General features: G+C 39.7%; 1 protein-coding gene across 2 annotated transcripts in view; it reads right to left on the reverse strand.

Moving 5' to 3' along the window:
* Positions 1-11,951, reverse strand: part of MRPL3 (mitochondrial ribosomal protein L3) — a 52,595-nt gene extending 40,644 nt beyond the window's left edge. Inside the window, exons 1-4 of one of the 2 annotated variants that reach the window (XM_040480189.1) lie at positions 11,683-11,950; positions 10,266-10,450; positions 9,148-9,239; positions 502-600 (exon numbers count right to left, since the gene is read on the reverse strand). In XM_040480189.1, coding sequence (XP_040336123.1) covers positions 502-600; positions 9,148-9,239; positions 10,266-10,450; positions 11,683-11,774 — 468 coding nt within the window. In that variant the 5' untranslated portion in view covers positions 11,775-11,950. Of the gene's footprint in view, positions 1-501; positions 601-9,147; positions 9,240-10,265; positions 10,451-11,682 lie in introns of both variants that reach the window. The other variant, XM_040480190.1, reaches the window with a different exon arrangement.
* Between the last annotated feature and the right edge of the window lie 2,319 nt (positions 11,952-14,270).

Raw genomic sequence — 14,270 nt, forward strand, 5'->3', positions numbered from 1 at the left:
TTTTTTTTTTTAAAAGAATTTGGAAAGTGCTTGGGAGTCTACAGGATGAAGTCTAAACCCTTCAGCACTCTACCCAGACAGGTGTACCTTTGCACCTTAACTACCTTCCCCCACACTCACACACTAAGATCTCCTACACCACACCTCTCTTCCCAAGCACACATACCCTCTTCCATGTGTCTTTGTAGAAGACATACGAAAAATCTCATTAATCTTGGTAACAAATCTTTTAGGTAGGTAGTATTTTTATCCCCATTGTACAGATGGGTAAATACTTCAGCATGGAGGGTAAAGTTACTTGTTCCAAATACTAAAGAGAGGAACTGGAAAAATACAGAATCCTGGGCTCAAGGGCTTCAACAAACTACCTCCACCCCAAATCCACAATTTACCACATGGACAAACACAAGTTTGTGACTATGGAATAGCCTTAAAACTTAAAGAATTCAGATCTGAAGCTAATGAAATGTACTATTCTAAAGAATGAAAATACATCCTTACATAGAAACGTGACACAGTTTTTCCTCCTACAGTTAGGGCTGCCATTTTTCCATCATGGTTTTCCTTTGGAGTATATTTTAGAACATGACAGTCTTGTACCTAAGAAAACAAATATAAAAAAACTAAGTTATGTGCCAAGATACATTTTAACATATCATACCAGCCACACCAAAGCCTTAGGACAATGAGGAATTCCCTAAAGTTAATTATCTCACCATTCCTCTAACACCAACCACAATCTTAAATTATAGAAATACCCTTAAAAAAAAAAAGTCAATTACAGGCAGAGCATACAGACAACACATAGAGAAGAGTGCCTAAAACAAAAATATACAACAGAACGCGTAGTTGTGAAGAAAACAGGCATTAACCACCACCCATGTCAAGAAGTAGAATCCACAAAATCTCTGCGTGGCTCTTCCCAATAACCTCCCTGCCTTTTTTTTTTTTTTTTTTTTAACCCCTGAAGCAGCGGTTCTCAATGTGTGGTCTCCAAAGCAGCAGCATCGACATCACCTGGGAACTTGGTGAAAATGCTGACCCTTAGGCCTCAGCCCAGACCTACTGAATCAGAATCTCATTTTATAAGCCTTCCAGGTTGATTCTGAGGCTCACTAAAATTTGAGAAGCACTGCCCTAGAAATAACTACTATTCTTGACACTTACGGTAATCATTTACTTACTTTTCTTTATAATTGCTACCTTTGAAAATATTTAATAATGTAGTTTAGTGTTGCCTGCTTTAGACTTTGTACAAATAGAATCAAACTGTAGGTGCTTTTCCATGCTTTGCTTCTTTCACTTGTTTATATTTCTAAGTTTAATCCATATTGTTGTGTGTAGCTCTCTTCTGTTCATTTTCACTGCTATCCAGCTTTCCATTGTGTGAATACCATGACTTATTTATCCATTCTGTTAGACTTGTGGGTTATTTCTAGTTGGGAAAGTATTAAGAGCAATACTGCTATAATAACTGTTGTAGAGGTATCCTGCTCAAGTTTTCTGTTAAACACTCAGGAGTGAAATGGCCAGACTACAAGGTTCACCAATCTCGACTTTACCACATAATTATGCTAAAACTGTTTTCTGAAGTGGTTGTACCAATTTACAATCCAACTAGGCATTCCTAAAAGCTCTCAAAGTTCCCTAGAGTTTTAGAAACTATAATCCTCTCTTTGATCATTCAGGGTCAATAACAATGTCCTAAGGCCTATAAGGCCCCCTGGGGCCTATGAGCACTCAGCGTACTTCTGTGCATGAGCACTCATTTTAATCACCACCATCTGTCCAATCACCTGTCTAAGATTAGGCCCCAAAGATGAACTCAGATGTCCAACCCAATTTGGGGAATGATGGTCTCCTAACTCCATCAGTGATCTTTCTCTAATAATAATTGTAAAGACAACAGTGGCCAATATAAATTGGACATTTAACACTATTTTAAATGCTTGACATTTATACCTTGTGCAACTCTCACAAAAACCTTCTGAGGTAGGTAATAGTTATTTCCTTTACCAAATACAATTCTATCTTTTACAGAGGAGGCACAGTGCTCCAAGGAACACAGCTAAGCAGTGGAAGAATCAAGATGTGAAGTCAAGTATTCTGGTCCCAGCACCCACATTTTTAACAATTAGAGTTTATATCATCTCAGAGAACAAAATGCTTCCCTAGACAAGAGCGTTACATTCTAAGTTAGCAAAGAGATCAAATTTTTAAAAAAATTTGTATTTATTTTTTTTTTTTTAATTTTTTTTTTTTACAACGTTTATTTATTTTTGGGACAGAGAGAGACAGAGCATGAACGGGGGAGGGGCAGAGAGAGAGGGAGACACAGAATCGGAAACAGGCTCCAGGCTCTGAGCCATCAGCCCAGAGCCTGACGCGGGGCTCGAACTCACGGACCGCGAGATCGTGACCTGGCTGAAGTCGGACGCTTAACCGACTGCGCCACCCAGGCGCCCCCAAAAAATTTGTATTTAAATTCAAGTTAGTTAACACATAGTGCAATGATTTCAGGAGTCAAATTTAGTGATTCATCACTTACATATAACACCCATTGCACATCCCAACAAATGCCTTCCTTAATGCCCATCACCCATTTGGCCCATCCCCCAACCCAACATCTCTCCAACAGCTCTCAGTTTGTTATCTGTATTTAAAAGTCTCTTATGGAGAGAAGGCAAGATGGCAGAACAGCATCGAAGTTCTTTGTGAGCCTCGCGTCCATGAAATACAGCCTGACCAACACTAAACCATCCTACACACCTAGAAAACTGACTGGAGGATTAACACAACAATCTGTACAACCTGAACCACAGAATTCAGCAGAAAGACAAAAAATTCATTTTTATTTTCAATTTTTATTAAAAATATTTTCCTTTAATTTTTTTACTATATTCTTTACTTTTGTGTAATTTTTCTCAAATTCTACCTTACTTCCATCATTCTATTTCAGTCTACTTCAGTGTATTCAGCTTTTCAAATTTTCAAACAATTTCCGTGTTTTCTTTTTTCATTTCTTTTTCTTGAATGCAGACAGTGAAAAACTTCATTTTTACTTTCAATTTCTATTAAAAACATTTTTAATTTTTTCTTACTATAGTTTTTACTTTTACATAAATTTTTCATATTCTATTTTACTTCCATCATTTTATTTTAGTCTACCACATTGTATTCACAAAAGATTTCCTTTTTTTTCTTTCTCTTGAATATAGAAAGAGAAAAAAATTCATTTTTAATTTTTATTAGAAATATTTTTAATTTTCTTCCTACTATATTCTTTACTTTTGTGTAAATTTTTTCAAATTCTATTTTACTCCAATTATCTCATTTTAGTCTACATCAGTGTATTCATTTTTTCAAATTCTCAAATGATTTCCTCCCCCCCCCCCTTTTTCCTATGTCACACCACTATCAACACCCAGACCAAAACACACCCAGGATCTAGCATCATTTATTAGATTTTGTGTGTGTGTGTTTATTTTTTAATTTTAATATTTTAATTTTAACATTTTTATAATTTTAATTTTTCTACCTCATTAATTCCTTTTCTCCTTTCAAAATGACAACACGAAGGAATTCACCCCAAAAGAAAGAGCACGAAGAAACGACAGAGAGGGATTTAACCAACACAGATATAAGCAAGATGTCTGAACTAGAATCTAGAATCACGATAATAAGAATACCAGCTGGAGTAGAAGACAGATTAGAATCTCTTTCTGCAGAGATAAAAGAAGTAAAAAATAGTCAGAATGAAATAAAAAATGTTGTAACTGAACTGCAATCACGGTTGGATGCAGCGGCAGGAAGGATGGACGAGGCAGAACAGAGAATCAGCGATACAGAGGACAAACTTATAGAGAATAATGAAGCAGAAAAAAAGAGGGAGATTAAGGCAAAAGAGCACGATTTAAGAATTAGAGAAATCAGTGACTCATTAAAAAGGAACATCAGAATCATAGGGATCCCAGAGGAGGGAGAGAGAGAAATAGGGGTAGAAGGGTTATGTGAGCAAATCATAGCGGAAAACTTTCCTAACCTGGGGAAAGACATTGACATCAAAATCCAGGACGCACAAAGGACCCCCATTAGATTCAGCAAAAACTGACTATCAACAAGGTATATCATAGTCAAATTCACAAAATACTCGGACAAGGAGAGAATCGTGAAAGCAGCAAGGGAAAAAAAGTCCCTAACCTACAAGGCAAGACAGATCAGGTTTGCAGCAGACCTATCCACAAAAACTTGGCAGACCAGAAAGGAGTGGCAGGATATATTCAGTGTGCTGAATCAGAAAAATATGCAGCCAAGAATTCTTTATCCAGAAAGGCTGTCATTCAAAAGAGAAGGAGAGATTAGAAGTTTCCTAGACAAACAAAAATTAAAGGAGTTTGTGACCACTAAACCAGCCCGGCAAGAAATTTTAAGGGGGACTCTCTGAGGGGAGAAAAGATGAAAAAAAAAATTTATGCAACAAAGATTAGAAAGAACCAGAGAACACCACCAGAAACTCCAACTCTACAAGCATCATTACAGCAATAAATTTCTATCTTTCAGTACTCACTCTAAATGTCAATGCACTCAATGCTCCAATCAAAGGACACAGAGTAAAAGAATGGATAAGAAAACAAGACCCATCTAGATGCTGTTTACAAGAGACCCACTTCAGACATAAAGACACCTTCAGATTGAAAATAAGGGGATGGAGAACCATCTATCATGCTAATGGTCAACAAAAGAAAGCTGGAGTAGCCATACTTATATCAGACAATCTAGACTTTAAAATAAAGACTGTATCAAGAGATGCAGAAGGGCATTATATCAAATCAAGGGGTCTGTCCACCAAGAAGACCTAATAATTGTAAACATTTAGGCGCCAAATGTGCAAGCACCCAAATATATAAATCAATTAATCACAAACATAAAGAAGCTCATTGATAGTAATACCATAATAGTAGGAGACTTCAACACCCCACTCACAGCAACGGACAGATCATCTAATCAAAAAATCCACAAGGAAACAATGGCTTGGAATGACACACTGGACCAGATGGACTTAACAGATCTATTCAGAACATTTCATCTTAAAGCAGCAGGATATACATTCTTCTCCAGTGCACATGGAACGTTCTCCAGAATAGACCATATACTGGGACACAAATCAGTCCTAAGTAAGTACAAAGAGGTGGAGATCATACCGTGCATATTTTCAGACCACAACGCTATGCAACTCAAAATCAACCACAAGAACAAATTTGGAAAGGTAACAAATACTTGGAGACTGAAGAATAGCCTACTAAAGAATGAATGAGCTAACCAAGAAGTTAAAGAGGAATTCAAAAAGTATATGGGAGTCAATGAAAATGGTAACACCACAACCCAAAACCTCTGGGACTCAGCAAAGGCAGTCATAAGAGGAAAGTATATAGCAATCCAGGCCTTCCTAAAGAAGGACGAAAGATCTCATATACACAACCTAACTTTATGCCTTAAGGAGCTGGAAAAAGAATAGCAAATAAAACCCAAAACCAGCAGAAGGCAGGAAATAATAAAGATTAGAGCAGAAATTAATGCTGTCGAAGCCAAAAAACCAGTAGAACAGATCAATGAAACAAGAAGCTGGTGCTTTGAAAGAATTAACAAAATTGATAAACTACTAGCCAGTTTGATCATGAAGAAAAAGCAAAGGACCCAAATAAATAAAATCAAGAATGAAAGAGGAACGATCACAAACAACACAGCAGAGATAAGAACAATAATAAGAGAATATTATGAACAATTATATGCCGATAAAAAGGGCAATCTGGAAGAAATGGACAAATTCCTAGAAACATATACACTACCAAAACTGCAACAGGAAGAAATAGAAAATTTGAACAGACCCATAACCAGTAAGGAAAGCGAATTAGTAATCAAAAATCTGCCAAAAAAACAAGAGTCCAGGGCCAGATGGCTTTCCAGGGGAATTCTACCAAACATTTAAGGAAGAGTTAACATCTATTCTCTTGAAGCTGTTCCAAAAAATAGAAATGGAAGGTAAACTCCTTTCTATGAAACTCTTCCTGTGATGCCAGCATTACCTTGATTCCAAAACCAGAGACCCCACTGAAAAGGAGAACTATAGCCCAATCTCCCTGATGAACATGGATGCGAAAATCCTCAACAAGATATTAGTCATCCAGATCCAACAATACATTACAAAAATTATTCACCACGACCAAGTGGGATTTATACCTGGGATGCAGGGCTGGTTCAATATCCGCAAAACAATTAACGTGATTCATCACATCAATAAAAGAAAGGACAAGAACCATAGGATCCTCTCAATAGATGCAGAGAAAGCATTTGACGAAATCCAGCATCCTTCCTTGATAAAAACCCTCAAGAAAGCAGGGATAGAAGAGCATACCTCAAGATCATAAAAGCCATATATGAATCACCCAACACTAACATCATCCTCAATGGGGAGAAACTGAAAGCTATCCCCCCAAGGTCAGGAACAAGACAGGGATGTCCACTCTCACCACTGTTATTAACATAGTATTGGTAGTCTTAGCCTCTGCAATCAGACAACACAAAGAAATAAAAGGCATTCCAAATCCGCCAAGAGGAGGTCAAACTTTCACTCTTTGCAGATGACATGATAGTCTATATGGACAACCCAAAATATTCCACCAAAAAACTGCTAGAACTGATTCATGAATTCAGCAAAGTTGCAGGATATAAAATCAACGCAGAGAAATCGGTTGCATTCCTATACACCACCAATGAAGCAACAGACAGAGAAATCAAGGAATCGATCCCATTTACAGTTGCACTAAAAGCCATAAAATACCTATGAATAAATCGAACCAAAGAGGTAAAAAATCCATACACTGAAAACTGTAGAAAGCTTATGAAAGAAATGAAGAAGACACAAAAAAATGAAAGAAATATTGCATGCTCATGGATTGGAAGAACAAATATTGTTAAAATGTTGATACTATCCAAAGCAATCTACAAATTTAATGCAATCCCTATCAAAATTACACCAGCATTCTTCACAGAGATAGAACAAACAATCCTAAAATTTGTATGGAACCAGAAAAGACCCTGAAAAGCCAAAGCAATCCTGAAAAAGAAAACCAAAGTGGGAGGCATCACAATCCCAGACTTCAAGATGCATTACAAAGCTGTAATCATCCAGACAGTATGGTACTGGCACAAAAAAAGACACTCAGATGAACAGAACAGAGATCCAGAAATGGACCCCCAAATGTATGAGCAACTAATCTTTGACAAAGCAGGAAAGAATATCCAGTGGAATAAAGACAGTCACTTCAGCAAATGGTGCTGGGAAAACTGGACAGCGACATGCAGAAAAACGAACCGTCCTTACACCATACACAAAAATAAACTCAAAATGGATGAAAGACCTAAATGTAAGACAGGAAGCCATCACAATTCTCGAGGAGAAAGCAGGCAAAAACCTTTTTGATCTTGGCTGCAGCAACTTCTTACTCAACACGTCTCCGGAGGCAAGGGAAACAAAAGCAAAAATGAACTACTGGGACCTCATCAAAATAAAAAGCTTCTGCACAGTGAAGGAAACAATCAGCAAAACTAAAAGGCAACCGATGGAATGGGAGAAGTTTGCAAATGACATATCAGATAAAGGGTTAGTATCCAAAATCTATAAAGAACATATCAAACTCAACACCCAAAAAAACAAAGAATCCAGTGAAGAAATGGGCAAAAGACATAAATAGACACTTCTCCACAGAAGACATACAGATGGCCAACTGGCACATGAGAAAATGCTCCACATCACTCATCATCAGGGAAATACAAATCAAAACCACAATGAGATACCACCTTACACCTGTCAGAATGGCTAACATTAACAACCCAGACAACAACAGATATTGGCAAGGATGCAGAGAAAGAGGATCTCTTTTGCACTGTTGGTGGGAATGCAAGCTGGTGCAGCCACTCTGGAAAACAGTATGGAGGTTCCTCAAAAAGCTAAAAATAGAACTACCCTACGGCCCACCAATTGCACTACTAGGCATTTATCCACGGGATACAGGTGTGCTGTTTTGAAGCGACACATGCACCCCCATATTTATAGCAGCACAATCAACAATAGCCAAAGTATGGAAAGAGCCCAAATGTCCATCGATGAATAAATGGATAAAGAAGATGTAGTATATGTATACAATGGAGGATTACTCGGCAATCAAAAAGAGTGAAATCTTGCCATTTGCAACTACGTGGATGGAACTGGAGGGTATTATGCTAAGTGAAATTAGAGAAAGACAAAGATCATAGGACTTCACTCATGTGAAGAGTTTAAGAGACAAAACAGATGAACGTAAGGGAAGGGATACAAAAATAATATAAAAACAGGAAGGAGGACAAAACAGAGAAGACTCTTAAATATGGAGAACAAACTGAGGGTTAGGGGAGGGATTGTGGGCGGGGGGATGGGCTAAATGGGTAAGGGGCACTAAGGAATCTACTCCTGAAATCGTTGCACTATATGCTAACTAATTTGGATGTACATTTAAAAAAATAAAAAAAATAAAAGAATAAAAAAAATCAAGTTTCTTATGATTTGCCTCCATCTCTCTTTTTATCTTATTTTTCCTTCCCTTCCCCTAAATTAACTTGTTTTCTTAAATTCCACGAGTGAAATCATATATTTATCTTTCTCTGACTGACTTATTTCACTTAACATAATCCTCTAGTTCCATCCACAGTTACAAATTGCAAGATTTCATTCATTTTGATCACCAAGTAATATTCCATTGTATATATACAAGACCAAAATGTTAATTTTGAGAGGAAAGAATGAAAATAAGTTGGGACAGATTTTTTCCGATTATGAATTAAACTGGTACCTCTGTGAGAAGCTAGGTTACACGGTTTTTTCTTCATTGCTCTAGTTAAATCCAAAGCCAGTATCATGAAGACCACCACTCAGGCAAAAGTGAAACATTTACTGAAATAATCAGAAGTTCTTTAATAGTATTTATGCTTGACATTAGCCCATTCTTCACCATACACTTATGTATTTTAGGATACAAATACTGCCCGTTCAGATTTACACAAATAGATCTTGGTACATGTACAGATCTGTTACATCTTCTGTTTCTGTCTTACCTGAAGTAATGTGACCACATGTTTTTGACCATCTTTGGTCCATAAAGGCATCATACCCAGCTTTAGGGCAATAAGGCCTACTCTAGAGGAACCTGGTAATTAAACACAAATCAGTGTTATTACAAACTTTTTCAACACTCGTCAACATGATACAACAGTATTTCCTACACTGTGGTTTCAATATGAGCAATAGGCAGCTAAGACACATATTAATATATTCATAGAGTAAAATACAACTGCTCCTTAGAGATGTAAGAGACTTCAACCATGGCTGGGTAAGATATTGGTCCTTAATAAATCTCTGTATAATGAACAAATATACGAGAACTATACAAAATGAAGAAAATAGGTAAACTGATAATATTCTGCTTTAAAAATAATGCTATTAAGAGAGGGCATAAATCTATCATTACACTTTGCTTTCCTAGTATCGATTTATATCTAACCTCATTAATTGGGAAACATCTACCACTCAAATTCTAAGAACTTAGGTGGGGTTACAGGGATGACACAAGAGGTCACGTTGCTAAAATATGTCAGCCTCCACCATGCCCCTTAGATTTTTTGCATAAGTTCGGAAAGTTACTCCACTAAGAACTTCTGATCACTATACAATTCAACTGACACAATAAACCCCAACCAGAGACCACACTCTCAACAAGACAGGCCTTATTCTTCTTGGTCTGGCTACACATGGGTTTAATACTCTGCGAGCTACAAGTTGCTGATTCTGGAGTTATGCTTTGCAAACCTGGAGTGCTAGAACCCCAACTGAAAACATCACTGTGACACACTGCAGTTTAAATTACACTCCTCCAGCTTTCCTTCCCTGACTTAATTTAATTTTTTTATCTGAAGGAAACAAGAAGACATACGCAGAATGATTTTCCTTTCACCTGCAAAATAGCTTCTTGAGGAAATCTTGATTACCATCAGACATTCACTCATAGTAGACCAGCATTCTAGAAATAAACTTGCAAACCTAACTACATTGAAACAGACACACTTAAGACATGAAAAATAAATTCAAGAAATTTATCATTTCGCAGCAGTCACTATGATTTTGAGTATGCCAGTCACATTAGGGAATGAGAACTTCTCAAATATAAAGTAACTACCTGGCTCCCAAGGATGTAGAGGCCATGGTTCATCTTTTAAAGGACACAGTTTACTTGCTAATTGGGCTTTATTTTCCTCAGAGACCAACTGCTTAACAAATGAGACATTTTCTTCAGAAAGATGCTCATCCCACCAAGTACCACTCCTGCCATGGAGACTTCTAACCAAAAGCCAGATGTCTGCTCTGTAAAAACAAAAATTGGAAAACAAACCACAATATAAAAGGTTCCCCCATTTAACATGGGGAAGGGAAGTCACATGCGTTGGAAAGTGTAGTCTGGCCCTTAGGAAAGGGTCTGGAATCTGTGCAAGTTTTTTTTTCCCCCCTCACATTTCTTATGACAAAAATGGGATTCACACATTTTTTTTTTTTAACGTTTATTTATTTTTGAGACAGAGAGAGACAGAACGTGAACAGGGGAGGGGCAGAGAGAGAGGGAGACACAGAATCTGAAACAGGCTCCAGGCTCTGAGCTGTCTTCACAGAGCCCGACGCGGGGCTCCAACTCACGGACCGTGAGATCATGACCTGAGCCGAAGTCGGACGCTTAACCGACCAAGCCACCCAGGCGCCCCGGGATTCACATATTTACCCTACGGTAAAAGGTCTTCATCTTCTCTTCTGGGAGAAACCAATTTCTAACAGAGCTGTCCTACAAAGGAGAAGCCACTGACCAATTTGTATATGTCCCTTAATAGTTTACATCCAGTGGAGGTGGCAGAATGTGGGATGCTGACCTTTCTCTGATAAGCTCACCTCTTCCCTGCAATGACATTGCCAAAGCTCAGAAGATACATAAAAGACATGGTCTCTGACCACTTGAACATACCAAGGAAGACTTCAGGGGATGAAAGTCGGGAAGGAGGTGTGTGTAATTCTTGCAGAGAGGGTCAGAAAAGGAGTAAAGCTTTCTGTCGTCTATGCCCCTTTTGTAGTCAGGTGCATCCACGTTAGAGTCCCAAATTTTGCACTAATTAGTTGACTTATCTTACTTCCCCAGGCTGCCGTTTTATCTGCAAAACGTAATCATGACTACGGAATAATGACAGTATCTGTAGAAGGAATAACGACAGCAGTTCTATCTCATAAGGCTACGAGAACTAAGACGCCTAACATACTCAACAAAGCATTCAGTACGGAGAAAACGCCCACTAACTGGTAGATAATATAACTGCTGTTGGTAATGCTCTCTGCCAGTCGCTGGCTCATAAACATTAAAAACAAAAAACCACCCCTTCAGTCCTTTAAACGGCGCTTCCTTGGAGTACCGCTCCTAACTCCTGTGTGCCTGCGGTCTGGAGACAGCCCCTTTCTCCTCCACCCAGGGCAGACCCCTCCGCACTGGGCCATGGCACTGCTCCGGGTCGCAGTGTTTCGCAGGGACCACACCTCCACACCCAGTCTCGAACACCCACCTGTTTCCCGAGCCCGGGGCAGCACCCAGGCCGCTCGCGCCGCAGCCCAGCACCCGGGCGCCGGCCTGAGCCAGCAGCCTCCAACCAGGCATGGAGTAGCCGGGGAGGGCTCGGCCCCCTGCTCTTCCTGTCGCCCCGCCGCTCTGCTTTCAAGACGTCCCCACGCTGCAGCCTCTAATCCACCGGAGCCCTCCGGGATCCTCCCGCTGACTTTGTACCGCTGCCCTCCCAGGTCGGAAAGGAGCCGCTGGAGCCACTTCCGGTCCGTTTCCTAATGCGCTCCGGGCACCGAGGTCAACCCCCGGAACTAGAGTTCCGCCTGCGGATAGTCCTACTTTGGATCCCAGTTAGGGTAGGGATGGCGGGGACTAACTGATTTGTCCCTCCAGGGGTTGAAAAAAAAAAAAAAAAACCCGGGGGCCGGGGGCCGGCAAATAGGGAAATGTTCGGAATTTAAACTTTGCCAGAATGAAGCGAACTAGGGACAGGTTCCTTAAGGAGGCCAGGTCACTTCTAAATAATGCTCACTGCTGGGCAGCGCATTGTACTAAACAGCCCTTGATACTGTTACACTGGTTTACGTTCAAAACAACTCCAAAAGGAAATTGTTATTTGTATATTCTAAATGAGGCAACAGAGACTCAGAATTTTGGTGCCGGTCCAAAATAGTACATCTGGCAGGTGGACAGAGCTGGCACTGAAACAGGGCTGGCATGTGTTCACAACAGAATATGGCCAAGGTGATCATGTGTGACTTCCAGGGCTGGATTATACAGAGTATTGCTACTTCTGCGTTGTCTCCGATTGCTCCCTGTGGAGAAAGCCAGTGGTCATGTCCTGCAGACACTCAAACAGCCTTGTAGAAAGGCCTATATGAAGAGGAACCAACTTTTCAGCCAGGAGTGAGCCTCTTAGAAGTGGATCCTCTGGTCCCAGGCAACCCTTCAGATGCCTGCATGTGATGAAAGACCTCGAGCCTGAACCACCCAGCCAAGAAACTCACAGGTTCCTGACCAGAAAATTGTCAAAGGGAATAAATGATAACTCTTATTTTTAAGTTTTAGGGTGATTTGTGATGCAGCAATAAGTAGCCAACATACCTTCTGTACAAATAAACCCTTGTCCTGGTTTCCAGACCCAACCCAATCATAATGTGTGTGCCTTGGGAGCTCATTCTACTTCTCCAAAAGTCCATTTCCTTATTTGCCAAATGGGTGTTTGTAGAAATTTGGGAATCAGAACTTAAAAAGTGTAGCAATTTCAAAAGCTCTTTTTATTAGTGATCTGGCTAGCCTGGCTTAAAATGTCCAGGCAGTGGTCAATTCCTGGTTACTACTTGGGATTCAGTAGGCTCGAAAGCTTTGCTTGCTCTTCCTTTCCACCAATTGCTATTGCTGTTACCCTGGACACTTTCAAACAACACTTTGGGCCTTAGAGGAAAAATTACATCTCTTAATTCTAGCCATGCTCTCTGGCTTCCCAGTTACATAAGAAAGGCTCTTCTTTGAACAAATGTGCCTTGAAGTATGCTACATATAAAAAGCCAGAGGAAAAAAGATTTTACTGTCAATGCCAATAGCTAGCATTTCTTGTGCATACAGTATGTGCTCAGTGTTGTGGAAATCCCTCAAAGACCATCAGGGCCACACCTGAACTCATACAAAGTTAAGTTTAATTAGCTTGCTACAGCAAGAGAGAGCATACACCAGAGGGTGTCTCCATACAAATGAGTTGGGTAGGGCTTGTTATAAGATTTGGACTTATGCTGGGAGATTTTAATTGGGCATCAGGGAAGTTGGGACTTGTTTTGGAATGCTATCAAGAATCAAGGACATTGGGGGGTGCCTGGGTAGCTCAGTCGGTTGAGCGACTGACTTCAGCTCAGGTCACGATCTCACAGTTTGTGAGTTTGAGCCCCGCGTCGGGCTCTGTGCTGACAGCTCAGAGCCTGGAGCCTGCTTCAGACTCCGTGTCTCCCTCTCTCTCTGCCCCTCCCCCACTCATGCTCTGTCTGTCTCAGAAATAAATAAACATTAAAAAAATTAGAAAAAAAGAATCAAGGACATTGGGCATCTCAAAAATTTTGCTCTGGAGACAAGAAGAACGAAGTGAGACTCAGGATGACGTTGGGATGAAGGCAGAAATTACTCAGAAGAAGGAACTGTTAGTCATTTCGTGGCAGTCGTGTGGCCTTGGGTATGATATGTTAGAAACCTTGTGTTGACGTTCCATTATAAACACTGCAGTCTGATTACTAACAATTCATTTTCACTCTTTCGGTTTATTTTCCTGCTTAATCTTTATAACAACCCTGTGTGATAATAGTATAATTATCTCCATTTTGCAGTCAAAGGGAAAAAAAACACAGAGAGATTACATAACTTAAATACGGTCACTCAGCCAGTAAAAGCTAGAGCCAAGATTTAAATTTCAGCAGTGTGAGCACAGGGCTTATGCTCTTAGCAATTTTGTTTCCTTGGCTCTCTGTGACCAATATGTTACTTCCCTTGCGTAGACTCTCTCTGGCTAAAGCGGAAAATTGGTAAGAAAACCTATCACACACGGTGGTCCGTGAGGATTGAGGAGGT

This window comes from Herpailurus yagouaroundi, unplaced genomic scaffold (assembly GCF_014898765.1).
Source record: "Herpailurus yagouaroundi ecotype Mexico unplaced genomic scaffold, PumYag 159, whole genome shotgun sequence".
NCBI classification, from domain to species: Eukaryota; Metazoa; Chordata; class Mammalia; order Carnivora; family Felidae; genus Herpailurus; species Herpailurus yagouaroundi.